The sequence below is a fragment of the Miniopterus schreibersii genome (genome assembly GCF_964146895.1).
Source record: "Miniopterus schreibersii genome assembly, chromosome: 12".
In the NCBI taxonomy this organism is placed as follows: Eukaryota; Metazoa; Chordata; class Mammalia; order Chiroptera; family Miniopteridae; genus Miniopterus; species Miniopterus schreibersii.
The window spans coordinates 61,203,744-61,230,728 of record NC_138112.1 but is presented as its reverse complement, the minus strand read 5'-3'; the positions used below and the strand labels follow the sequence as shown (position 1 = coordinate 61,230,728).

At 39.2% G+C, this 26,985-nt stretch overlaps 1 protein-coding gene across 2 annotated transcripts in view; it reads right to left on the bottom strand.

The window, feature by feature from the left end:
- The window catches only part of TTC17 (tetratricopeptide repeat domain 17), a 77,750-nt gene extending 51,119 nt beyond the window's left edge, over window positions 1-26,631 (bottom strand). The window contains exons 1-8 of one of the 2 annotated variants that reach the window (XM_081153212.1): window positions 26,459-26,631; window positions 10,459-10,548; window positions 5,809-5,978; window positions 5,052-5,163; window positions 4,709-4,840; window positions 1,841-1,950; window positions 1,111-1,255; window positions 528-667 (exon numbers count right to left, since the gene is read on the bottom strand). In XM_081153212.1, the coding sequence (XP_081009338.1) occupies window positions 528-667; window positions 1,111-1,255; window positions 1,841-1,950; window positions 4,709-4,840; window positions 5,052-5,163; window positions 5,809-5,978; window positions 10,459-10,548; window positions 26,459-26,617 (1,058 nt within the window). In that variant the 5' untranslated portion in view covers window positions 26,618-26,631. The remainder of the gene's footprint in view (window positions 1-527; window positions 668-1,110; window positions 1,256-1,840; window positions 1,951-4,708; window positions 4,841-5,051; window positions 5,164-5,808; window positions 5,979-10,458; window positions 10,549-26,458) is intronic. The other variant, XM_081153213.1, reaches the window with a different exon arrangement.
- Between the last annotated feature and the right edge of the window lie 354 nt (window positions 26,632-26,985).

The window sequence follows — 26,985 nt, the reverse complement described above, 5'->3', positions numbered from 1 at the left end:
CTCCAACTCCACAAAAGTAACTGATCAAATTGTAAAGCTCTAAATGACACCATGTACTGCAAACATTTTCTAGTTCCTGGAATCCACGCTTTTTTTTTTTTTTTTAAATATATCGTTATTGATTTCAGAGAGAGGAAAGGAGAGGGAGAGAGAGAGAGAAACATCAATGATGACAGAGTCATTGATCGGCTGCCTCCTGCTCGCCCCTGACTGGGGATTGAGCCCGCAACCTGGGTATGTGCCCTGACTGGGAATTGAAACCCCATTGCCTGGATCCTAGGTCGACGCTCAGCCGCTAAGCCACGCCCGGCCAGGCAGAATCCACGCTCTTAAAGAGATTCCTCTATATACCACCACTGAATTGTGCTAAACCTCCTGGGTTTGGAGAAAAGGGATAGGATTAGCAGTAGTGAAAAGGTGTTTTTCTTAATTCTTATGAACAAATTAACACTGATCTCACCATCCATAGGTCTAACTTGAGGTTCTATGGTGCTAGTGCTTCAGGGACATTTTTTTCTCCCAATTACCTATGCTGAGCTTCCAATTTCTGCTCGAGCTTTTGCTGACACAGGACAGCATGCTTCCTCTTTATTGCTTGCTCAAACCCAGGTTTGGCCTGCAAAGCATGGTCGTAACACAGCACTGAGTGGTTATACTCCCCAAGCATCTGAAGAGACAAAAGCAAACACACACACACACACACACACACACACACACGGGAAAAATGTTAGTCACAGTCTGTTTGCAACTGTCCAAATCCCCTAATAAATTATGTGATCATACCTATATCTCACTCTACAATGAATATTATTTTGGTCAGTGGCCAAATCTCCTCAACATGAAAACATGCTATAGCATGGCTTAATTGGGAAGTATTGCTATCTTAAGAGATGTACTCTGCAGAAATTTAATATTCCTATCAATTTTTTTTCTTTTTTGTCAAGAGGCTCGGACAATTATGATATATTATTGTGTTGAGGTTCCCCCTCTCTAATTCATTTCCATCCCCTTTCCCTCATTTGACCAAAAGAGGAAAGGAAAGGGTATTTTTTATTGAAGAAAAAAGAAAAGGAAGGAAAAGAGCAACTGAAAACAAAAAGTTGTATTTACTGCATATATATTTCCCAAAGTGTAATAGCTGGTGAAGAAGTCGCTGTCGTCCAGGGCTGCGTGGACCACAACAGCAGCATCAGCAGAGAAGTGTGCTCTGTGCAGAACATTTGCCAAGTTGACCAGGGCAATGTCTTTATTGTGCCTAAAAGAGAAGGGGAGAGTAATTAGATGTTAGGAAAGAGGCATGTGTTCCACCATTATGTACAGCTACCTGACAAGGGAAATGACATTCGAAGTTATTGAGCTTAGGGGCATAACTTTCAGTGTACTTACAGAGGGAGAAAATAATTTATGAAACTCATAATGTTTCATTTTTACATACTTGATGGTGCTTACTCAACCTGAAAGCTATAAATTCTGCCACAAAATTAAGGTCTAGAAGACATTTTACAATTTTAAAATGTATTTAGTCTTTCTATTTGCTTAGAGAAAAATTTAATTTATGATAATTTCTCTAGTCAAGGTTCTTGCATTCAAGGCTCAAGTAAATCAGAGGGCATCTACATTATATCTTTTTTCCCTAATGGAAATCAGAAGTATATTATGCTATTACTACTTTGAAGTCTTTGAAATCTATCATTTTTTGTGATGGGTCTAATTTCTCTGAACAGGAATGAAGGCGAGTGTAAGTACAACACAATGCTGCTTCTCACTGTTTCCTCAGGTACTGCTTCTTTAAGAGCCCAAGTCTGTGGGAAACACAAGGTGAGGAGGGGAGGAAGCTCACCTGGAAGAGAAGTGAAGTGCTCGCATGGCACACTCCACTACCTGGTAGGGCTCGTTCTTTATCCTCCAGAAAAACGAAGCCATGTTATACAGCACCCACGAGGAAGAATTCTAGAGCAAACCAATGAGACGACAGTGACACACAGCCCAAGGCAGTTTCTTCAACTCAGAATGTTCAAAACGAGCACCTTTACTACTCTGTCTCTTCTGAAACTTAAGATGAAGAAGAGTAAGACTTACCGCAGTGATACAATGTAAGACAAAGCACAAATAAGCTACACCTGTCCAAGAGCCTCCTGGTCATCAGCTGTGCAAGCACATTAGGTGTGATCTCCACAGAGACCGTACAACTATAGGCTATCATTCCAAGGGGGAAACAAAGCTGAAAAGCTGACCAAGCTGACAATTTATTGGGCCTTACTTATTTCAGGACTTCAGAAGTTCGGGCCTAACCTACTTAGAGATGCCAGTTGCTCTAACATGAAATTTCTGAAATTAACATATTTCAAAGTTTCCTATTTATTTAATATCTGAGTAAAGGTACATATGTAAATAAATGACAGGCATATTTGTCATTTCCTGTGTGTTCAGAATCTAATTCAAACCCTCACACTATAATACATTTATAATAAGTATATTATTTAGTCAAGTTAAAAAGTTCATTTTTTTTAAGGAGCTCATTAAAAATCTAAACAGAAAAAACAAACAAACAAGAGACCGTGGGCCAAAACCACAAACAGACTATTCAAAAATAGAAAACAATGGCTAATTAGCAGGTGAAATGATGTAAAACTTAACCAAAAAGATAGAAATTAAAAAGATACAAGCTTCCTTTTACAAATTGGCAAAGATTTAAAAAAAATGCCAATACTGGTTACACTGTATATTAATTTCAGATATTAACTGTAGAAAAGTTACATTACTACAGTCTAGCATTTCTGGGGAACAATTTGACAATGTGTATGTAAAATGCCTTAAAAACGTGATTACCTTTGACCCTCACAACTCCACTATTAAAAATTTGTCCTAGGAGGATAATTAAATTTTAATGATAGAAATGTGTAAAAATAAAAATCCAAAAGAATATATTGTAAAACATTAATTATTGCTACTTTCAAATTATAATTTTTGCTTTACCTTTTATAGATTTTTAAATATAATCTGATTTTATACAAGGACGAATTATTTTATTTTCAAAATAGTTTTTAAGATTAAAACTAAGTGTAATTCTGTGTTAATCGGCCTGTATATTTTATCTTCAAGGAAAGTATCTGATTTTTGACTGATGCAATTAAAGACCTGAGCACTTGTATAGTTGGTTAGGGTTATTCTATTCTTTCACAACTGACTATGACTTGGAACTAAGTCTCCTTTTTGATAGCCTTTTGAGAAAGTTTTCCTTCAGATAAACAAATACTTCCATTTTTATCTCTTATTTTCAGACTTTGCACTGTAAACTGGAGCAAAAAGATGAATTAAAAATTCTACATGAATTACTGAAAACATCAGGATAAGCAGAATATTCTACACATATTAGAAGAGAAAAATAAATTGTTAAAGAAAAATCTTTCTGTAAGATTTCTCATAAAATCTCTCCCCAAGTCTATAAATGCCAAATGTAACTGTTAATTACTCCGTCCTTCTTTGGAACACTTTTTTTCCCCTTAGCTCTTAGGACTGCATTCCTCTGGACACCCTTTTTGGTGTCTTTTGCTGGCCTTTCCCCTCTGCTTGACAGCTAAATGTGGGAGGACTCAGGACTAAGAGTGGCCTCTTCTCAAGCTTCACTGTCCTCCAGATGGCCCTATCCAGTCCCATGGCTATAAAAACTCCCTATTTAACAATTATTCTCTATCTACACACCCAGCTCTGCCTTTTCTGAGATTCCAGACTCATACAGGTATTTAAAATTCAACATGGCCAAAACAGAACTCTATCTTCTCTCCAACTCTGCTCCTCCTTCAAGCTCCTCAAGCCAAAAATTGAGAAATTATCCTTGATTCCTCTTTTTCCCTCCTTCCCAGTATCGAATTCATCAGCTTTTAAACTTCTAAACATTTCCTGAAATAGTTTAAGTCCCTCCATTTCCAATAACCATTCTAGTCCAAACCATCTTCATCTCTCTCTTGAACTACTGAAGGATATTTTAAATCCTAAGCCAGTTTCCCCTTATTACCATTAAGTTCTGGGGATATAATGTTTTACATTACCTTCAGAAAAACGAGATGAAGATGGTAACTTAGCAACAAAAAAAATCATATATAATACATAATGTATTTGAATAAACATATAAGTATACAATGTATTTGAATAAACTATGTATATAAATGTTCAAATTATACATTTTACTTAATACCACTATGAAACTGCTTAGGAACTAGCCTACATTTTAATGATACTCTTTAGGCACAGAGGAGAGCAAACACCGTTTTTTAACTCCCACATGTTATCCTGAATGATAAATTTTAAAAGTAGATGTTCCCTTAAAAGAAAAATGACAAGATTTTATTGTTGGTGGCGATTCTTTTTCTTGTAATCTGTGTATTGCGTACAGATACAGCAAAGACACTAATGTTAAATTTTCTTTGACACTCAAAATGTATAATCAAACCTATAAGGTCTGTTGCTTATATTAGTATATAATTTTTTTATGAATTAGTTTAAATGAATCTTTTTAGCATTCCTTCCTGGTTAAGGGGGCTGGATTACCAATGTTTCTCCTTAGCTTGGAACTATACAGTTTCTATTAATGTAACCATAATTTAAAACCACTGTCTAGATACAAACAAGCTGGGCAGGAGTTTCCTGAGAGTAAAATATCTTCTGTTCACACAGAGTCTCCCGGCTCTTTAAGTCATTGATGACTTACCTTCTGCAGGCCTTCATGAATGAGATGACCTATGTCATCTATGTTCCTTCCTAATCGTTTAGATAAATATGTGAAGACTGGATCTTCTTTAGGTAGTAGAGGTGCAGAAAGATTAACTCTCTCTTGTACACCCTGAAGAAGAAAAGAATTGAAGAAAAAAAAGATTATAAAAGACCATAGTTTGGTATCTCATAACATTTATTTTGAAGGAATTTTAAGAAATACAAGATGTTTGTAAAATTATAAAGCTGTTTGGAAGGAGAGAAGAAAAAAGAGTATTGATAAGCAAGAGACTAAATTTGTATAAAAAAAAAAAAAAGAAGTCCCACATCTCTCTACTTACTCGCAAGTGCTGGAAAGCATGTATACTATATGGAAGATCTAGGATTTTAGTGCAATCAGGTTGCTCAGGGTCTGGAGGGACAGGAGATTCTGTGTCTATATAATCTTCAGGGCTAAAATCAAGAGCAAGAAGCAATGAATAAGAAGAAAGTTCTAATTTTTCCCTAATGGAACCATATTCTCAAAACATCTCAACTTCACAACCAGTATTAGTCAACATTCATAATCTTTTCAGGTAGTGTTGTCAGAGTCAAACATTTTTGGAGTTCGACTTAAGATAAATCAAGAGAGAGAAAATAGGTTGGTGACAGAATGTTAAGATCAGGGACTTTTTAAAAACTAATATAACACTGCTAAATTCTTTCTAGAAATATTAAATCAATTTACACTTCTGTTGACAGCATCTCCATATTTTCACTAGTTACTAATTTTTAAGTATTTTTTTCAGTTTTGATAGATGGAAACTATCTAAATGTTTTAATTTACACTCACTTGATCATTACTGAGAAATATGTTTTCTACATGTTTATTAGCCATTTGTATTTCTTTTACTATAAATTTTTCAATTTTCTGCTGTGGTATTAAATGTTTCTAACTGATTTGTAAGAATTCTACACATAGTATGTACTTTGAACTTTCAAATTTTAATTAACTTACCTGTGACTGAAGCTTATTCTCATTAGAGAAATAATTTATTGATGTGGGAAAGGTCTGTTCAAGAAAACGTAATTTTGGGGAAGGGAAGAGAAGCTCCTTACCTGATGTCTTTGCTCTCCAGCGTTATGTAGGTGCCATCATACAGGTCCAGGTCCCCCAAGGGCACCTTGGCTTTGATGCAGTCGGGATCCTCTTTGTTATGTCTTTGTTCCAGTCCTGTGTCTCTGTCCTCATTCTCTTCTATGTGAATTTTTTGAGCAACTAATTGCTTCTGTTGAGAAGAAAATAACACAATGGATTTTCTAATACTACAGTCTAGATACCATGTAAGACAAAGGAGAATTTAATGTGCTGAAGAACTCCCAGAATCTTTTACGAAGGAAGTCAAGGATTCTGAACATGCCCTCAGTTAATTTAGTTGACATAAATAAGCCTCTCTAGACAGGTGAGAACAGCACTGAGATTCTGAGGCTGTCTGCTGGCAATGCAAAAACTGACTAATATACTGCAACAAAATGTAGATTATCTTAACTAATCAATCATTAATGAGACTAAATGTATTTCCAATGTTTATGAAATATTTTGTAAATTGACTGTTCAAGTTTGCCCATTTTCTCCCAGTAAGTTTTTTTAAAAAAAAATTGATTTATAGGAATTTATGGAAAGAGTAGTTCTGTGCACTCATTCCCTATCATTTATAAGCACTACAAATACCTTCTCCCAGCTTGCAGCTTATCTTTTAATTTAAATGACATGGTGTCATTTGCTGAAGAACTTTTAATTTAAAGATGGTCAAGTGTTTTTTTAACTGTGTTTTCTGTGTTACTTAAGGCATATTTCTCGTATGTACTGCATAGCTGGTCTAAATAACAAATCCGATCTGATCAGCTGAGTTTTAATCAGTGACTTTAATTTGCTTATTGTGATTGCTGATCTTTTTGGATTTATTTCAACCATATTATTTTGGGCTTTCTGCTTATCATTTTTTCTCTATTGCTTTTTTATCTTTTCTTGCTTGCTGTGTGTGGTCACACTTTCAATGTTCCCTCCCCTCTTCCAGTATCTCCTCTTAATTTGTAGGTTTGGAAACTATCTATTGCATTTGTTATTTTAGTGCTTGCCCTTCCTGTATTTTTGGTTAAATTTTTCGTCAGCAAATACTGTATTTCAGTATGTTTTAAAAGTAAAGCCACACCACCATTATCACATATAAAAAATAATAATTCCTTAATATCAAATATCTAGTTTGTGTTCAAATTCCCAATTATTTCTTCCTTCTTTTTAAAATACAGTTTGAATGGAATCCAATGAGGACAACACACACTGCAATTAATTGTCTAAGTTTCTTTTTTTAAAAAAAAAAAAAATATCTTTGTTGATTTCAGAGCGAGGAAGGGAGAGGGAGAGATAGAAACATCAATGAGTCATCATTGATCAGCTGCCTCCTACACGCCCCCGACTGGGGATCGAGCCCACAACCTGGGCATGTGCCCTGACTGGGAATCGAACCTCAGTCTCCTGGATCCTAGGCTGATGCTCAACCGCTGAGCCACACCTGGCTGGGCTCTTTAAGTTTCTTTTAATCTACTGACTACTTCTCTAGTTTTTTTTTTTTTTAAATCCTTGTAATTTATTTGTTAAAGAAATTGGGTCATTTGTCCTGTAGAGTTTGCTACTTGACAGGATTTTGCTGACTGCATGTTTGCATGTTCTAGGTTCATTTAACATGTCCCCATGTCCTCTGTATTTCCTGTACATTGACAGCAGAATCCAAAGATTCTCAACTTTTTTGTGTTGTGGACTTCTTTGGCAGTCTAATGAAGTCTACAGACCCCTTTTCAGAATAATCTTTTAAAACAAAAAGTAAAATAGTAAATTGACAAAGGAAACTAATTATATTGAAAAACAAATTATATTGTGGTTTCACTAGACTCCTACTTCTTTTGGCAAGACTACTTGAAAGGTGGCAATGTTCTTAAGTTTTTAATATGTCTGACCATCAATTTTCCAATAGGATTTTAATTTATTGTTTCTTTTACCTTCTCCTGAACATGACAAGAGTGTAACATGCTTTATCTAATCACTGATCATACCCCAACCCAACCACATACTGTTAACTTTATTTAGTTTTACTTCTTAAAGCACACACACACAAAATACTTAAATAAATTTAACAACTTTTTCACCAATGTTTTTACTGACCATTAAAATGAAGCTTTCACTGGGTTTACTTTTCTTCTTGCAAAAGTATACCTTTAATTTTTAAAAAATTGAGTGTCTGGTTAGTACACTTAGTCTTTGCATGTCAGAAAGCAGCTTTGCTTTGTCTTCACTCTTGAATGGGGTTTAAAAAAGTCTAAAATTCTAGTTTGACTGATTTTCCCTTAACACTGAGGTTATTCCTCCATTTTTTCCCCTGATATCTAAGAAGCCTATCTAGTTGCCACTACTTTATTTATGAACTGTATTATCTAGTCTCAAGGCTTTAAGTCTGCACGTCAATGATTAACAAATTTATATCTCCAACCAGACCTTTACCCCTGAGTCCACACCTGAAGAACCAACTTCCTACTTGACTCCACTTAGACGTCTAATCGGTACCTCAGACTTAGCACACCAAAGCCAAACAATCACCGATTTCCACAAACTCCCCAATCCCACACATCCTTGTCTTCTCTATCTCAGCTAACATCAATCCATCCTTTCAATTTCTTGGATCAATAACCTCGGAGTCATCCTTTGCCACTCCTCATCTCTGTCTCTCTCTTCCCAGTCACTCCACGACCATCTTTGCTCTCTAACAGTTTTGGTTCTATCCAGTTCCCAAGTCCAGAAACAGATCTTATAATTTTGGTTTAGAGTTCCTACCTCAAAGTAGTATTTTGCCCTGAAATGGATTTCAGAAAACTGAAGATGCAATTATTGAACCATTGGATGGTTCCTCTTTTGATCACCACATTTTGTTCCGTCTTCCTGTTTTGTTTCCCCCCAGACTCTTTTCATGAACAGAATGGCTCCATCCCAGTCCTCCAGCAGTAAGCCTGGCTCTCTTGCTTTATTTTGCATGGATAATTGCCAATCCCCTTTACTCCTCAGCGCTGAACCACCAGACACCATAGTGTGCTCCTGACCTTGGAGACCAGCAGGTTTATAGCTTCAGACACTTTCTCAGCTTAGTGTTTCTGTTCCATTTCTGGTCCATGGAGATGTTTATGTTGCTCTTAGGCCTGGACACATTTTATTTTGATTTCTATTTTACATTTTATCTGTCAATGTTGTATATATGAAGCAAAGGGGTGTATTAAGTATAAACTCAATGCACTACCTTAACCAAAAATTAGTGGAGTCAACACTTTTCATTTGTATTTTCAGTGAGTTGGTGAATGGCTTGTCCCCTGTATATACTCCAATTTAAGTCTCCTTCTCTTTATATTATGTCATCCTGCCCCCTAAAAAATGGGATAGCATTAAACATACACAATGCCCCTACACATCTGAAAATAAAAACTATTTTCTGCACTGCTGCATCTTTTGAACACTGTGTTTAAAAAAGAACAGATCAAGCTTTCAGCATGAAGACTGATAAATATATCTACTGTCTTTGATTGCTAATATTCATTAAAATCAACACTTTCAAATTTATAAGTGATAAAACTGGTAGAAACAAGGTGAAAGGCAATTTAAAAAATGATAAGTTGTTCTAAAAGTACTGCTACCTACAGAGAGCTGGTTAATATGTGCTGAAAGCTCCTACTTCTTAATTCATAGAAATTTAAAAATACGTAAAATTATAACTATTCTGTTGATAGATGTACTAGTTTGAATTTATATAAGTGAAATTAGGGATTTTTACATAATGAGAAAATAAATGGCTACCCAGTTTAACAGGTATTCCAGCTTTTAAGCCAACAGACATGGTGTTTGCCTCTGGTTCTATCATAACTTGCTATGTGAAATCAGGCAATTCACTGTCTTTGGGTCTAATTGTTTCCTTCCCTCTAAAATGAGGATGATTTTCACGATTCCTTCTAGCTCTCAAGACTCTGACTTGATTTTTATTACTCTGAATAATTTTCTAAATCTCATCTTGCAAACTGGTTTACTTTTTCTACAACTTACAGTTCCCTTAAAATTTGAATTCAATTTGTACTGTAACTGTTAAGCAGGGATTTTCTGACGAAAACCCCCCCTGGTTTTTCAAATAACTAACAGTTTGCTATTAAGCAAAATAAATTTATGGAAATCAGTGACAGAAACAAAAAGGTCAGATCTTATTAGCACTCATCAAGTTTTCAAGGTGAAAGGTGATAAATGCTTTTCACCTCAATCATAAGAACATAAAATATCAAGACCCCAGTTTTTACTACTTGGGAGTGAACAAAAATTATATTTTTTACAGGGCATTAAAATCATTCTTCCTTTTCATATTTACCCAAGCTCTCCTTCCAAGAATATCCCCAGAGATTATGCCTCTTCATACCTGATGGAAAAACTTATACATGGAAACTCTGTTCAAGGATATAGTGAGTCAAGAATCAGGCATAAAACCCAGAGTAGGGTAGTCTGTTTTATTATTACTCAAAAGTTACTCTAATTAGATGTTATTTTTAAAAACAATCTAAAAGTAGTAAATTCCTGTAAAAGTCAAAGAATCAGGCTTAAGCAATAATGTGTTTAACTTTTTTTTAATACAATAGCTCCTGTGAAAGGCAATACGTCTCAGCTGCATATCACATGCCCAGTTGCCTTACCTCCAATTCTTTGAGGTAGTTAACTGTTGTTTCTTGTCTCATTAATATGACTAAGTCATGGGGATGCTTCAAGTTCATTGGTGAATCCACCTGCAAACAAGCAAGCAATAAATAAATAAAGCGCAAATTTCATTAACATTTGTTTGGATTAATAGTTTCCTTTAATGTGCTCTAAATTACTGTTTCATCCCCATTATAATCAGTGTTAGGTGCTCAGTAAAACTAAAGGAGTATTTCAAAGGTGGTCAGGTATAAATTTCAGCAAAGAGAATGACAGGTTTGACAGCTGTCCTTGAACTCCAACTTGAAAGCAAGCTCTTGAAGTGAATATTCTGACTTGACTGGTTATATGAGAAATATTCAACATGAGAAGTATTTGGCAACGAGTGATAAATTCCTTAAAAGACAATTCACACCTGTAATAATAAAAAGAGACTATCTTGTCTTATCACGTTCCATATCTGAACAGATTTGGAAGTAATTAAAGAAAAATACTAAAAGGACCAAGTTTTGAAAAGTATTTATAGAAGCCATAAATGAAAGATAATATAAATAACCTGGAGATTTATTACTTACAAATCATGTTCTCTGGATCATAAACAAGTGACTATGTTGTTGAAGGTGTAGAAAGATGAACTCTCATGTGCTGATAGCAGGCTTATAAATTTATTCGTTTGAAGGGTTGACAACAGATATCAAAATGTTATAAGTGTTATATACCCTTTGACCTGGAAATATAAACTCTAGGAAACTATCCTATAGCCATTCTTAAACAAGTAGGCAAATATATACAAGGATGCTCACTGTAACTCTTTTAGCTGAAAAAAGAAAAAAAAAAAAGAAAAAAAGAAAAGAAACAACCTAAGTTCATCAATAAGGAAATAGGGAAATCCATTATCCAATGGAATGGTATATAGAAAGCTAGGTCTACTGTCCTGCAAAGATGTTCAAAATGTATAGTTAACAAAAAACAATGATTTTTAAAAGAAATTACATGTGTATATTTTTATAGACATAAATGTATACATGTCTGTGCATGCACAACAGGGGTGTCTTTTGGAAAGTGAGATGAGAAGTACATTCATGCTTTTACTTTATACACATATATTTTCAAATTGTTGGAATGTACACAAAACACATTTATAATAAGGAAAAACAATTCACACACATACACACGCACCTTTTGGAATTTTAGAAAAATCTAAGACACTGCCCTTGGTACCTAAGGGATGAAATGAAGTTCCTGCTCTCTCATAGTGTCAGATTGTCAAATTACATACCAACCCTTCAGGAAGTTCCACTCTGAGAAGAAACTATCTTTTTGTAACCTCTAAGAAATTGACATTAGCTCAACTAATTCATTTTAAAGCAAACTTTTTACATGCAGAAGACAGCCTTTTCTTAGACCTTGGTGAATATGACGGCTTTTTAAAAAATTATTTTAAAAAGAGGGGATAAGAACAACATACAGTAAAGTTGGCTTTAATAATATACACTGTAACAACTGGACAATGTTGACTAACTACAGACAGAACTTACCTGCTTTTGCTTATTCTACCGAATCAGAGATGCCATAAGAAAAAGAAATGCTAGTCCTGAGTAACGTCCAGTCATACTTTCATTGCAATGATCTGAATCACATAATTATCATTCTCTAGTTATACAGTTATCATCTCCCATGGTCTTGCTTTTAAGGTGAGATCCCTTCACTGCTCCCTGGCCTTCCCACTATATTAAAATTTACATTAAAACTGGATTCTGAATTTAAAAGGCACTAAAAATATAACAGCAAGGCCTATACATGACCACCCAAGCTATAAATCTCTATTAACAATCAAACCTAACAAAGGCCTACAAGCAAAATGCTAGATTTATCTCAATAAGAGGTGGAAAATGTTGCTTCTCCTTTCAATAGCAGTTAAACATATTCCCAACAGGCATGTGTGGGTGGGGTAGGGAAAGCTACTATAATAAATTGAATATGGGCCAATTTAAATTTGAAGCCCACCAATCTTTTCTACAACATGGTATATTACTTGTGATATACTATAGCACACCAAAATTTTGACAGGACAAAATGTAAAGGCTACAGCCAGTGGCCAGAGTACAAAAGAGTTATACATAAGGAAGCCAAAGACAGTCTGCTTACTTTGCAGATATTTCTGAAGAGGTGGCTACTTAGTACTTGATTTTATATTAAGTATTTTTCAATGAGGATTTTTAGAAAACAATTGGGGGAGGGGGAATGAAAGTGGGAGCATGACATTCCCATTCCAAAACACCTAAGCAGTCTGATTACCTGATATTTGGAGAACTGTAAGAGGAATGAAAGAATGAGACAAATGAAGGTTTACATGAGAGAAACATTTAAAGTATACTCTTAGTTTTAGATTAAAAAGATACTAGATACCCAGGGTTTTATCATATTTGAATAGCAAGGGCTTGGCCAACATTAAAATATGAGGAAATACTTTTCATTTCCTTGAGGCTTTTAGTTCAACAAAGATACAGCAGCTAGAGGAGGTATGAAGTGATTAGCAGAAGGAAGGAAGGGAGTCCGCTGACAGCTGTGTTTCTCTTTTTACATGGCAGCAAATGACATGGACCTTTGCCAGGTAAGGGTTGGCGGCAAATGATTTATAGCCTGGCATATATTTTTATTGAGGCATTTTCAAGTTCTTAAATTATAAGAGATGATGATTATCCTTGGCAAATATCAATCAGCTCAAATTTCTCTCCTTTCAAACACCTCTCCTCCTTAGAAGATTAAAAATACCACACCATTCACTCAACCAATAAAGGTTTATTAAGACTCTGAACCAGGCCCTCTATGAGTCAATATCTGGAACCTTTGTACTCCTATTTTATACACATTGTGAAAGGAATGGTAATATCCTTTAAAGCCACCTGACATTTAATACATCATATTTTATGAATGGTGGTTTCTAGCTGGTGGACTCTCCGGGGTTAGGAAGAGGTGAAATGCTCAGTCTCTGACTCCACTTGTTCAAGCCAGTGTTGCTGTCACGGCCTTCATGGTGATACTGCAACTCCAGCTTTAGACACGGTAATCATTAGAGGAATTCTGCTTGGGGCTTGACTTTTTACAAAAACAGCCCCTCCCATGCTCCCTTCCCTTGACATAAAAGCAGCCTAAACCTTGTACTTTCTTAAAACAGATTTGAGGAACCACTAGGACTCCTACCTCCTTGGTTGGGGCCTTAGTCAATAAACCTCTCCTTAAAGTGTTTTTGAGTTTTGGCATTCTGAAGCTTTCAGCACAGGGTCTCTGGAGGGTAACAATTATTCTCTTCTTGTGTTTTCTGACTTTTTCTACAGGAAACACATATTACTTAAATATATAAAGTATTTCTTTTTCTTTTTGAAAGTGCTACCTACAGGTCATCTTATTAAAAGGAATCTTTAGAGCACTATGCAACATGTATTTTTTTAAAAAGAACTGTAATGACAAGTGTAAGTTCAGGTCTGAGGAACAATTCTGTAGCTTTTCCTTACATATTCATAGAGAAAAAGTTCCTCTCACAGACATGGGGCCAGGCAAAACACCTCAAAAAGGCAACATCTATTATATTTTCTTGTTCCTTACCTCCCTCCCCTTAGATTTTTACCCTGATCTTAAATCTAGTTCACTGCCATTTTCAAATGATCGTCCAAGGAACCCTCACCTTTGTGACCCCATCAGGCTAATACAGTGGCAAGGAAGATGCGTTTTAGGGGGTCGGGATGAGGAAGGCCGAAGAGCCTGCCCCACTTTGCATGTACCTTCTTCCATGTCTTGAGAAGTGCAAGTTCACAAAATTCCAGTCTAGCCTGAGCTCTTGAGAGGGAAGTACATGGGCTAATACGAATATAAACAGATCTTTTACTAGAAACATTTACTTGTATAAGATCAATAAAACACTATTACTATAAACTGTCGGGTTTGGAAATATTTTTGTTAAAGATGACATTTTTGCTTTTGGAGTACTTGTCCAGTATTTTAATGAGAAATTAAAAGCCAATCTCAATTTTGTAGGAGACTAAGTTATCAAAACTAAAAATAAACTTTAAATAAAAATACTGAATCCTGCCCAGCTGGCGTGGCTCAGTGGTTGAGCATCGACCTAGGATCCAGGAGATTGCAGTTCGATTCCCGGTCAGGTTGTGGGATCCATCCCCAGTGGGGGCATGCAGGAGGCAGCCGATGAATGACTCTCTCATCACTGATGTTTCTATCTCTCTCCCTCTCCCTTCCTCTCTCTGAAATCAATAAAGATATATATATATTTTAAAAAAATATTGCATTCTGACCATCACATGAATTTTTATGGCCTTATATCCTTATTTAAAAGTCTTACACTCAATTAGATTTTACCTTTTATTTTCATAGTTCCTGGAAGACACAGTTGTACATGCTTAAAGCCACATAAAATCATCTAGGTATTTGAAGCATATTATATAGCTATAACCTGGATTTGGATATGCAGTGTTGCAGCCAATCATGTGAGAATATTCATATCAACTAATCACCATTTTCCTGACTGATAGTCAAGTTAATTTTTCATTTTCAACATGAACAACTTCTAATAAAATTACTATTAGTCTAGATTTTCTGATTTATGTAACCTAGAACTACACGAAGTCATAATGAATAAAGTAGACGATTTATAATTTTACAAGGAAAGAGGGTGAAACACTGGATCAGGACACTAGAGTTACGGACATTTATCATTCCAGTAGTTATGAAAGTCTTGTAAACATATACAGAAACATCACAGCTAAACAGAGTTGTTTTATATGTAACTCAGAAGTGACTCTCATTCCAGTAGCAAATATTTATGAAACACAGAACAATGGTCTAATAGATATGTCCATGTCCCGATCCCCAGAATCTCTGAATGTTAGGTCACATGGCAAGAGGAAATTAAGGTAACTGATGGAGTTAAGGTTTCTATTCAGATTATCTTAATTAAGATAGAGAGTAGAACCTGGATTATCCAGGTAAGCCCAATGTAATCACAGGGTCCTTAAAAGTAGAATAGCTATGTCAATTATAATTTTAAAAATTAAAAAATACTTAAAAATAAAAGCAGTCAGTTCTATAACAACAACAACAAAAGTGGAATAGGGAAGTCAAAGAAAGAGATGTGATTAAGGAGAAATGGTCAGAGATGCAATGTTGCTGGCTTTGAAGATGTAATAAAAAGGGGCCAAGCCAAGAGGAAAGGAATGTGGGTGGCATCTAGAAAAGGCAAGGAAATGAACTCTCCCCTAGAACCTCCAAAAAGATACATAGTTCTACTGTCCCCTTGATTTCAGTGAAATATGAATTGGACTTCTAACCTAACCCACAGAGTTGTAAGATGATAAATTTGTGTTGTTTTAAGTCGCTCAGTGATTTTTAACAGCAACATTAGAAAACTAATATAAGCCCTCACTAAGTATCAGAAATAATACTGGATATAATCGTGATTAATAAGACAGGTGACAGCTTGAAAGTTCTTAGTTAGATGGGTGCTGTAGACTGAATTGTGTCTTCCTAAAATACATATGTTGAAGCCCTAACCTCTAAAGTAATGGTAACTGGAGAATGGGCCTTTGGGAAGTAATTTGGTTTAGATGAGGTCAATGAGGTTGGGCCCCTCAGGATGGGATTAGTGCCCTTATAAGAGGCGACACCAGAGAGCTGAGCTTACTTTCTCTTTCTCTCTGCCCTGTGACAGCAAGAATGCAGCCATCTGCAAGCCAGAAAGAGAGCTTCACGGGAATCTGACCATGCTGATCTTGGACTTCCAGCCTTCAAAACTGTGAGAAAATAAACTTCTGTTGCTTAAGCCACCCAGTTGATAGTATTTTGTTATAGCAACCCAAGCTGAGGCAGATTTGTTAAACAAATATCAGAAAAGGGACACTAAAATCAGTGCCAGAAATGGAATCTTAGTAACTTTATCATTACTCAGGTGATAGCAAACTCAACAGCCAGGAAATTCTTGCTATTTGTGCTAGAAATTGCTGCTCTATAAAAGACACAATCAAGTTTTACTTGATTACTCATCAAAACATTAGTAGTATCAACTGGGGGGGGAGGTGCGCTTGGCTAATTTCTTTTACTGCAATCCCAACAAGTGTGAAATAAGCATTAATGAGAAAGGTTTAATTTTTCTATGGAGATAACAAAACCAAATTGAAGGTTGCTTTTTGTTCATACTTCTACTTATGGCTACAGTACTTCAGTGAAGGGCAATGGATGAAATACATGGTCTTTCACTAGAATTGGATTATGAACAAAGGTTTTACAAATTCCAAACACTGCTGGGTATTTTCAAACACTCCGGATGCAGTCCCTTAGGAGGACAAGTGGGCAATACCTAAGGAAATTAAATATAACGCATTCTCAGAACCAGGAAATTCCATTTCAAAGAATTCATCTTACAGACAGATATACTCAGTATACTCACGAAGCACTCAAAGATATATGTATGAGCATGCAACACTGCAACATTGTTTATGATGGTAAAAACCTGGAAACAATCTAAATGTCCCTCACTAGGGAACTGGTTAAGTAAATCACAGAATATCCATACAACTGAATACCATAGTCTTAAGGTGGAAAGGGTTAGCTTTTTATTTCTGACATAGGCAGTTGTTTCAGTCTAATTAAGTGAATAAACGATAGTTGTGAGACAAAATGTTTCCAGCTGCATGTTTAAATCTATATATGTGTTTGCAAATGAGTAGGAACGTTTGGGAAGAATACACAACTACATTCTGTGATTGCTTCCAGAAAGGTTTGTGAGTAGTTACAAAACTTCCACTTTTCATTGTATAACATACTAAGTAGCTTGAAGATAACTTAGAACGATGAGCATGTATTTTATAATTTTAAGTTCAATTATAAAATTGAAAAAAAAATTTAATTTTGGTATTTGTTTTGCAAATAAAACTACAGAATTGTGTTGTCAGTAGCAACGTTTAGCACTGCAGGAAAGAAAACAGAGTTTAGAATCAAAGCTGGGCTTGAGCTCACATTCTGCACTTCTCACCCACATGGCTACCCGCATGGCTACCTGCATGGCCTTGGGCAAGGAGTTTAACCACTTGGCAGAAACTTCTTCACTCAATAGAGAGATCTATACCCACAATTTTACTGGGTCTATATGAGAATAAAATGAGATAATATGAAAACACTTGGTAAAGTGTTCAGTGAAATACAGACATTAAGTTGTTTTTATTACAGTAAAAGTTTTCTGTTAAAATCCTAAATTAGAGTTTGTATAAAATGTAAACTCTATGAAGGCAGCGCAGTATCTCCCTCACTGCTGTATTCCAAGTATCTGACAAAGAAGCCATTCAAACATGTATTGAATGAGTGAGCTAAGCTGGCCAAGCGTTAATGGGCACACAAAAAACACTCAGCAAATACTTGCACAAATCTGACCTGACTCCATTTGGCCACTTTTGGCAGGTACTCTATCTACTCCCTTGAGTTTACTAAAAATTAATTACCCATCTCAACTCCCCATTCAAGGTGGAAAAGACTGACCGTTGGGTTCCCTCCCTCTTGCCAGTCACCTGGTTTTAATGAAAAAATAACTAAGTACCTCAGAAGGAAAGTGAGGACTGAAGTAAGATGTTAGTAAAAAATGCATAAGTGGGCTCTTTTCTAAAGTTAGATACATGAAGTAGTTACTACTGACTAAACAAATATGGGAGGCACAATATGATCTGTCCAGTGTGAATGCCCAGTAGTGTGTCTTGAAAGCAAATATATACTTTGGCTTGTATAAAACTGTCACGACCTTATGGATTTTTAATAGATCCTTCTCTTGTACATGTTTACATTAAAGAAGTTTCTTAATATTAAGTGACTTATCTAAATTTTTATATGCAATTCATTTAATAATGCCACAACCTCAAATATGAGTTCTTTGAGCATATCATAAAAGGTATGTTAGAGAGGTAATATATCCAAATACCCACAGGAAAGCAGAATATCTGAGACACTGTTTTACAATGCTGGTTCTGATACTACGTTTTTAGAGAAGTCTTAGGTTGCCTACACCTTTTACTCGTAACAGGGAGAATGAAGGAATTGGTCTGTTTCCGTTAACGTAAATGCAGGTTTCCTCCTCCAGACTACTAAGATGGTGGTGGGCTTTCAGTCGGCTGAAATGACATGCAAGAGATACAACAGGTATCAGTAACTGCTTGCTCACAGGCATGCACAGGCTCTCTCTTCCTTTCACTTAATATTTCCTGAGTTTATACCATATGTCAGGCACTGTTTTAGGCCCTAGGTTATGTTCTTGTAGAAAGACAAGCAAAAATATATAGTGCCAGTGGAGCTAAGTGGAAATGCTGAGTAGGCAGTTGGATATATGAGCCTGGAGTTCAGGGAGAGACTGCAGGTATGATTTGGGAGTCCCCAGAATATATATGGCATTTTATGCCATGAGACTGCATAAGATCATCTGGTGAGCACATGTACAGAGGGAAGGAAGGGGGGCATCAGTGTTTAAGACGCACGAAGAAAAGGAGAGAATGAGAGGTCACGGCCAAGGTTTAAAAGGAAAACGGAGGGTGGGTCCTGGAAGCCATGTAAGAAGTAGTTCAGTAAGGTATGAGGACACATGCTGGCTTGCTAAGAGGATGAGTTAAGATGACTCAGAACTGAGCACTGAATTTGGCAAAATGAAACGCCCCAGTACCTTGACAGGAAACATGTGGATGAAGGTCTGATTGAAGTGGGTTTAAAAGAGACCTAGGCAAAGACAGGGAAGAGTCGGTGTGCACAGTGACTCCTTTGAGGTGTCTGGCTATAAAAGAGCCACTCAGCTGAGGAATTCCCTTTGCTTTTGCCACCATGGAGTACAGCTGAGGTGCCGGTGCTGTCCACACCCTGCTCCCTACACTGTGGAGGGCAAGCTGTTCTACTTTTTGACCTGACAGGCTGGCAAGCCCTCTTTCCTCCCCGTCAGACTGCCTCCTGCCTCCTCCACCACTGCTTCTAAACTGCAGCAACTGCTGAGCCCACAGTGGATCCTCACCCTCAGCAGGGCAGCTGCCATTTCTCATTATCTCGCCTCTGCCCCTTCCGATTCTTTTTTTCCTGCTTTTCTTGTTTTGTTTGTCACTATTTTCACGTCTCCTGTTGCTTCTCCATACTTCTTGGTGTCTGAGCAATAAAGGTGACTTTCTGGATGATAACATCAGTGATGAGATGGATGATTCCCTTGCACACACAACCTGATCGCAGCGGATAGGCAAGAGTAGTCTCTGACACCTAGCTCTTCTCACCTGTGTCCAGCACCTTTTCTGAAGGCCACGGGCTGACTCCTGTGCTTCGTTCGGACAACGGTAAATTCCTAAAAGGCAGGAACCTTTTCTCTCATCTCCTTACATCATCCAGCCAGCAGATACTACTGTAGCATATGTGATTAAGCACAGCGAGAGATGGTGGGTTACAGCCACTCCCTTCATGGAGCAGGTAGTCGTCTAACAGGGCTTTTACACAGGTAAACAGATGAAACATGGTAAAAGCTTTCCTAAGGGAATACAGGATGCTCTGAAAGCACACAGAAAGAACAGCTTATCCAAATCTGGGCATTACAGGAGCTTTCCTGAGAAGGTGATGTTGAGGCTGTGAAGAGTCTAAGTGAGCCTGATTGGGACCTCTTGGGGGGAGAACATATGCAAAGGCCCAGAAGCAAGTGAGAACAGAGCATATTTGGGGACATTGACAAAAGTTAAATATAGCCAGGTGTATATGCATGTATATTCTGGGGTGAGGGTGGGGCACTCAAGGATGAACAGAGATAAGGCTAGACAGCAGGGAGGGTCAGGTCACAGACATGTTAAAAAATTGAGACCATATCCTGGGATATGTACCAAACTGTTAAAGGTAGTTTTCCTTGGGGAATGAGAATGTACGGAGGTGGAAGGACTTCGCTTTATACTTTAAATACTCTCCAAATATTAGACATTTATTTTTACAATGCTGTGCTTTACTTTTGTAATTCAAATTTTCATTACTGAATCACAGTAATGATAGTGGCTACGGGAGGAAGTAAGACATAATTAGAAAGGAAAACTGAGGATGTTGGTAAGAAGTAAGGGAAAGGGAGAAGTGAAAGAATACGACAAGATTTCTGACATGGACAATTGTGTGGATGGTGAATGGTGGTGTTTCATTAAATTTGGGAAAATAGAGCATGACACAGGTGTAGGGGTAAAATAAGTTGAGATTTGGTCACATGAAGCTTGACATACCTAAGGACAGTCACATGGAATTAGAAGTTTATATAAAGGTCTTGAATCTATAACTCTGGAGAAAAAATATGAGTTATAGACAGAAATGTGGACATTCTCAGCATATATATGGTAACTTAAGTCCTCAGGAAGGATGAGATTGCCCAGGTATACACAAAGAGTAAAAAACAGAGGCTGGAACAGAAGCTGGGGGAAGAACAAGGTCAAAAACTGAATTTCTCAGAATGATCTGTGACCCATCTGCATCACAATCTCTGAGGAGTTTGATAGAAATGTAGAATCTTTGGCTCCACCATCAACCTCCTGAATTAGACACTCTGAGTGGCCCAGGAATCTGTATTTTAGGCAAGAACCCAGATTATTTTTTTGCAAAGTAAAGTTTGAGAACCAGTGATCTAGACATGGAGAAAGAAGAGCCAAAAGTAAATAAATAATTTTTAAAAGAGCTGTGCTTTGCTTACTGCTAAAGAAAAAAAGAATTTTGTGTCACAGTGGCCACAGGAAAAGAGCTGGCAAAAATGTAAGCAGTCAATAAATACTTGTTCAATAAATAATTTGGAAAAGTACTTAAAGTTACACTTTATCTCAGTATATTTCCAAGTTCCTATTAGTACTCTACAATATAAACAAAGTTAATACCTGGGTAATTTATAAGAAGAAAAATAACAGTGGGAAATACCTAAAAATAATGGACTGAATAAGAATCACTTTGATGCCAAAGTCTAGGACAAACCGCAAAGGGTTAGCAGGTGCCCAGCAAGTTAGTGAATAACCACTGTGCCTCTCAGTTCCAAGTAAATCCCTGAAGTGTATAAACAAGGAAACTACTCCATGACAAAAAGATGGGTTGTTTTGAAAAGCTCTGAAAGAAAGCTGTCAGCTTCATGGCACTATATGGATGCTCTCTCCCAGATTAACCAAATTACCTTAACGTGTGACCAAAATTAAGCCACTCCTTTACTTATAAGCACTTAAAACCAAGAGATAAAGATTGAGTCTGGCACGGCCAGCATGGCTCAGCGGTTGAGCATCTACCTAGGATCCAGGAGATCGTGGTTTGATTCCCAGTCAGGGCACATGCTGGGGTTTTGGACTCAATCCCCAGGAGGGGGCAGGCAGGAGGCAGCCGATCAATGGCTCTCTCATCATTGATTTTTCTCTTTCTCTCCCTCTCCCTTCTTCTCTCTCTGAAGTCAATAAAAACATATTTTTTAAAAAAAGATTTAGTCTGTCTAACTAAATGTGATAGCTTTTCTTTAGGTAATAGCTACTGAAATAGTTGCTTATCAAACAGTTCTTTGCCAAGGCTGCTAGGCTTCAGGACATCATTTTGTCAGAAACCTCATTTGTTTTGAGCAGTTACAAGGATCAGCACTCCAAAGACATCTGTTTGGTAGGAGGCAAAATGATTAAGTAACCCCCAAACTAATTCACACCTTTTTGGGACCCTCCTCTGACCACCCACCCCAATTTGAAGTCACTACAAACATGCCGCAGAGGTAAAGCAAACTGGAAAAGAGAAGATACTTCCTTCATTTTTCCCATCTTTGCTTTTATTTCTATCCCTTCATTTGTAGGTGTTACCAGAAGTGGGGAGGCTTCAAAGTTACTGACTGCAAAGTGCTCACTTGTATGCTCCTGCAGATAAATACATTTTTACTGATTGTTACGACTAAATACCATTCATCAGCTGTGTGACTCTGAATGACTTTCTCACCTGAGTTGTACGAAATATTCTTAAAGAATTTTTTCAAATCTAAAATTCTATCATTCTAAGATTGGAGGAGAGGGAAACAGTAGCTAAGAAAATAAATGTCATAATGTTATAAGAGAGCTGAAAAAGATGATACTCTATTTATTTAAATTTTCAGAGCACTTAGGAAGAAAGAATTCCCAGAGGCAATGAGTCCAGTGCTAGCTAGTAGTACACCTCTTGATTCAATAAGGGTGCAAGAAACAAGCTGGTAACATTTTAAGAGTCCATCTGTTAGAACAGGGTACATTAAAATTTTCCACAGAAATGATGTGACACATAGTAGCTAGGCTCTTAGGCTAATTCACAAGTTTATTTAACCTCCAATGCTACTGAATTGCTATATACTTTTGATAAAAATAGAAAATAGAGGTTGCTACACTAGTAATTAAGCAAAAAGAACATAAAAAATGAAACAAAAAATGTTTATCTTGAAGCCCGTTCTTCACAATGAAGTCAACCAAAAAAAGATCCATTGGCCTTACACACACCATAGATCCTCCTAGTGACTAGATTATAATAGCCCACTCCTCAAGTCCATGGACTCCAAAGGACCTCTGCTTTAAATAACATGAGAGGGTCTAGTTTTCAGGTAAGGGGCACTAATGGTTCAGAAGTATTCCAAAGCCCAAAGCTGGGAGAAAAACAGAGAGCTGCAGAGGATAAGGAGAGGAGAGGCCTTTTTTTAGATATCCCCTGAACCCAGTGGGAAATGAACTTAGTGACCAGAGCATTCTCTTCACATCTCAGCTCCAGGATTTCCTGGACAATGCTCCTGGGAGTTCAGTGGCAGCTCAGTAAACATGGAGCCTAAAAACCCTGAATGATATGCTTCCTAGCTGGAGCAGGGACTGTGGAAAGAACAATTTCCTGAGCTGCCATGCCAAGTACTAGACACCTGCTACTGCCAGAAGCAGCTCCAGCTTTGATTGTGAGGAGGCTGCCTGGAGGAATGTCTGCTTCCTGGCTCTGACTGAATCCCCATTTCAACCCCTTTACAGATCTAGGGCTTCCAATATAGATGCATGTTCACAAGTCTGCAGTCTGTAACTTGTGGGGGCCTATCTTTATCATCTGCTAAGCCTAGAAATAGAAACACCAGATGAATGTTCATCTCTTCTCCTGGGAAGGACTACTTACTGTACTTTAAACTTCAACTATAATGATGGAAAATGTCTCTAGTTAAGTCTGTATTTTGGGCAATTCAGAGTTTTAATTCATAAGTACTTCTCCACATTCACTATGAAAACGATGACCTATTATATCTCATGTAAACAGGTTTAAATATCAGGTGAAGAATTTCAAAAGGTATTTGTCACTCTAGTTTTCTAAGATGTTATTTCAATTTGCCCTTGGTCTTTCCCCTGATATTAGGCAACTTTAAAACAGAAAACATATTCAGATAGTATCACCAAAAACAAGTAACAAGGAATTTGGAATGTCATGTAGGACACTACATATATAAGCTAAGCTTTTAATTAACTTTATTTCTGAATGTATGAATAGATCTGCAGTATACTCAAATCTACATACTAAAGGAATCTTTCAGTTCTTTAATAAGTATATCCAAATGTGATAATTAATCACAATTATAATTGAGGTTTGGATTCTGCCTGCATTCAAATTATTGCTGGAAGGGCAACATGGGTAATGCACACACAGCTATCAGAGTGGAGCTCAGAAGCTGAGTGTGGTATCAACTCTTTATTTATACGTGCTCCTTTTTTCTCTGATTAAATCCAACTTTCCTTCCCTAGCCTCTTATTGTTACAATACAGTCACCAACTTTTTTCCCGGTATAATTTAAAAAAAAAAATTTTTTTTATTGATCTCAGAGAGAAGAATGGAGAGGGAGAGAGAGAGAAACATCAATGATGAGAAAGTTGTCATTGATCGGCTGCCTCCAGCACGCCCCAGACCAGGGAGATTGAGCCCGCAACCTGGGCATGTGCCCCAACCGGGAACCAGACCGCAATCTCCTGGTTCCTAGGTCGCACTCAACTGCTCAGCCACGCCTGGCTGGGGCGGTATAAGTTTTTATGGTTGCCCAAACTTAAGTAAATGCTGTGTAGCAAAATATTGGAAAAGGCAATGAAAAGGATCATTTAAAAAGGCACATAGCAAAGAAATCTTGCTTTCCTAACTGTGAGCCTAACGAATTACTGCAGGGGTGACTTGGCAGAGAATTCTTTAGATCTCTCCCTTTCTGAAGCAACCCATACCTTTCCCCACTAAAGCATATATATCCAATGTGCAAAACGAAGGAATTTGTTAAAAAAACAAAAACCAAATCAGATCCTACTTCCCCATGGCCATGTTCAGCATAAAAGTAATACATTTCTACCAGCTTTCACTTTTCAGATGGGCTACTTTCTCAGCTGAGTGGCAGGACACCAAAATGGGAAGGAGAAATCAATGTCATGGAGTATAAATAGCTGTGGCCAAAAACAATACTGCAGAACAGCCAATGGCAGAAGGAATCCCCAAATTGCAGCAAGAGGGAATTAATCCCATGCCCCCCTTCTTGGGGGCCTCAGGGAAACCATGGTCAGGAAACAAAGGCAGGCTGGAAGTAGCCAGGATTCCCATACCATTCCCCATCTTTCCTCAGAGGTGAACCCGCAGGCTCTTCTGGGGTTCCCGGAGCACCTATTTATTAAATCTCAGCTGCTACGCCCATGAAAAGGGTTTTTGTTTTTTTTTTCTAATTTAAGTTACGCATAGAGAACATGCCACCGAAAAGGAAGTCAGTCTTTTCTCAGACATGCTGAAAGCCACTCGCCAATACCAACGCCGGTTTTTAACTATCTTGTTGAACTCATTCATCACACTTGAGATAAAACGGGCACCCCACGGCTAAGCTAAATGTGAACCGCACCCGACACAAAAGTAAACCCCGCACTGTGTTCCTACCACCGTCTGTCGCGCAACTCCCGAGGCCCGGGCACCGGGCTCCGTGGGTCCCACGCCCGGGCGAGGCCGCGAGGGGGATGCGCTTCACTTTCTAATCCTCGGCCGAACTTCTCAGACCGGCTTCAAGTGCTGAGCTCGTCACGGTGCCCAAGTTTCTGCAGCAGACACAGGCGCACACGCGCGCACACACGCGCGCAAACACACACGCGCTCACACACACGCGCGGGGGCACACGCGCGTAAACACGCTCACACAAACACACGCGTGTGCACTCACGCACACGCGCGCGCACACACACACGCGTGTTCTCTGGGCGTCAGCAGCCGCAAAACGCAGGCGATCACCAAGTTATGTAAGGGAAGCAGGAGTCCGCTCGGGCGCCGGAGCCCGGGGAGCCGCGCGTCCTCCGGGGGCCGCGGCGGCTGAAGAGGCGCCGCCAGGACGGACGCCGCAGGCGGCGGTGGCCGCGGGAAGCTGCGGGCGGCCAGCGAGGCGTCCCCGAGCGTCGCTTCGCGGGGGAGCGGCTGTCCGCGACGAGCCCCTGCGGACCTGGGTAACGGGAGCGGCTGAAACCGCCGGGCGGGCGGGCCGGGCCGCCGGCGCGGGCGGACGGAGGGCGCGGGAGCAGCAGAAACAAGCGACCCCGCCGGCGGCGCCCGAGCTGTCACCACCCGGGACCCCGCGCTGCCACCTGCCTTCTACTTCCTCGAGGAGGGCCAGTGACGCGTGGGCCCGAGGGGAACCAGAGGCAGCGACAGGCAGACCGAGCTGTGGTCTCTGAAGCCCGAGCACGAGACAGCGTCCCCGGGCCCGAACCCCCGCGGCCGGGCGACGCTCCCCACGCGGCGCGCGCCCCAGGGTGGAAGCCTGAGAACTTGCAGGCGGCCAAGGCCAGGGCACAAGTGGGGACCGGGCGGCGCCGGGGTCACCCGGGCCGGGGCGCGGGGACCGTGGGAAGGGAGGCTGGGGGCGGGGCCCCGCGGAGCCAACTAGCCGGGGGTCTGGCCGGGGAACCCCCCCAGGGCGAGGGCCGGCGCGGGCGGACAGGCGCGCCCCAGCCGCTACCTGCTGCTGGATCTTCCCGTCCTCCGTGACGACCCAGTGCGTGGTGGCGAAGGCCCCTCGAGCCGCCATAGTCAGCAAGGCGGAAAGGCTGAGGAGCCAGCCTGGGCCGGAGCGCGGTGGCAGCTCGCACCGGCCGCGGACCCCTACTGCCGCCGCCATCTTGCCCCCCCGGCCGGGCCGCTCACACCGGAAGCGGAAGCGGGCCCCCGCCGCCCGCCATCTTGGGGAGGTCGGCGTTGGAGGAGGAGGAGCCGAGGGGCGCTGCCGGCTGACGACCGGCTTAGTCAAGCTCGGTTTGGATGCCCGGGAGGCGCGCCCGCCCCGCCTGCTTTCAGGTCGAAGACCGCTTATTTGTTATTGATTTCCTGCGCCCGGTCCGATCTCGGAGAGTGGGAACCAGAGGGAGAGGAAAGTGAGGGAGAGGAAAGTAGTGTTTTAGGTGGAGCCTCTACGCCGAATGAGAAGCCTCGGGAGTGTGTGGACACACACACACACACACACTTTAAAATAAAACCTTGGTTTTTCTC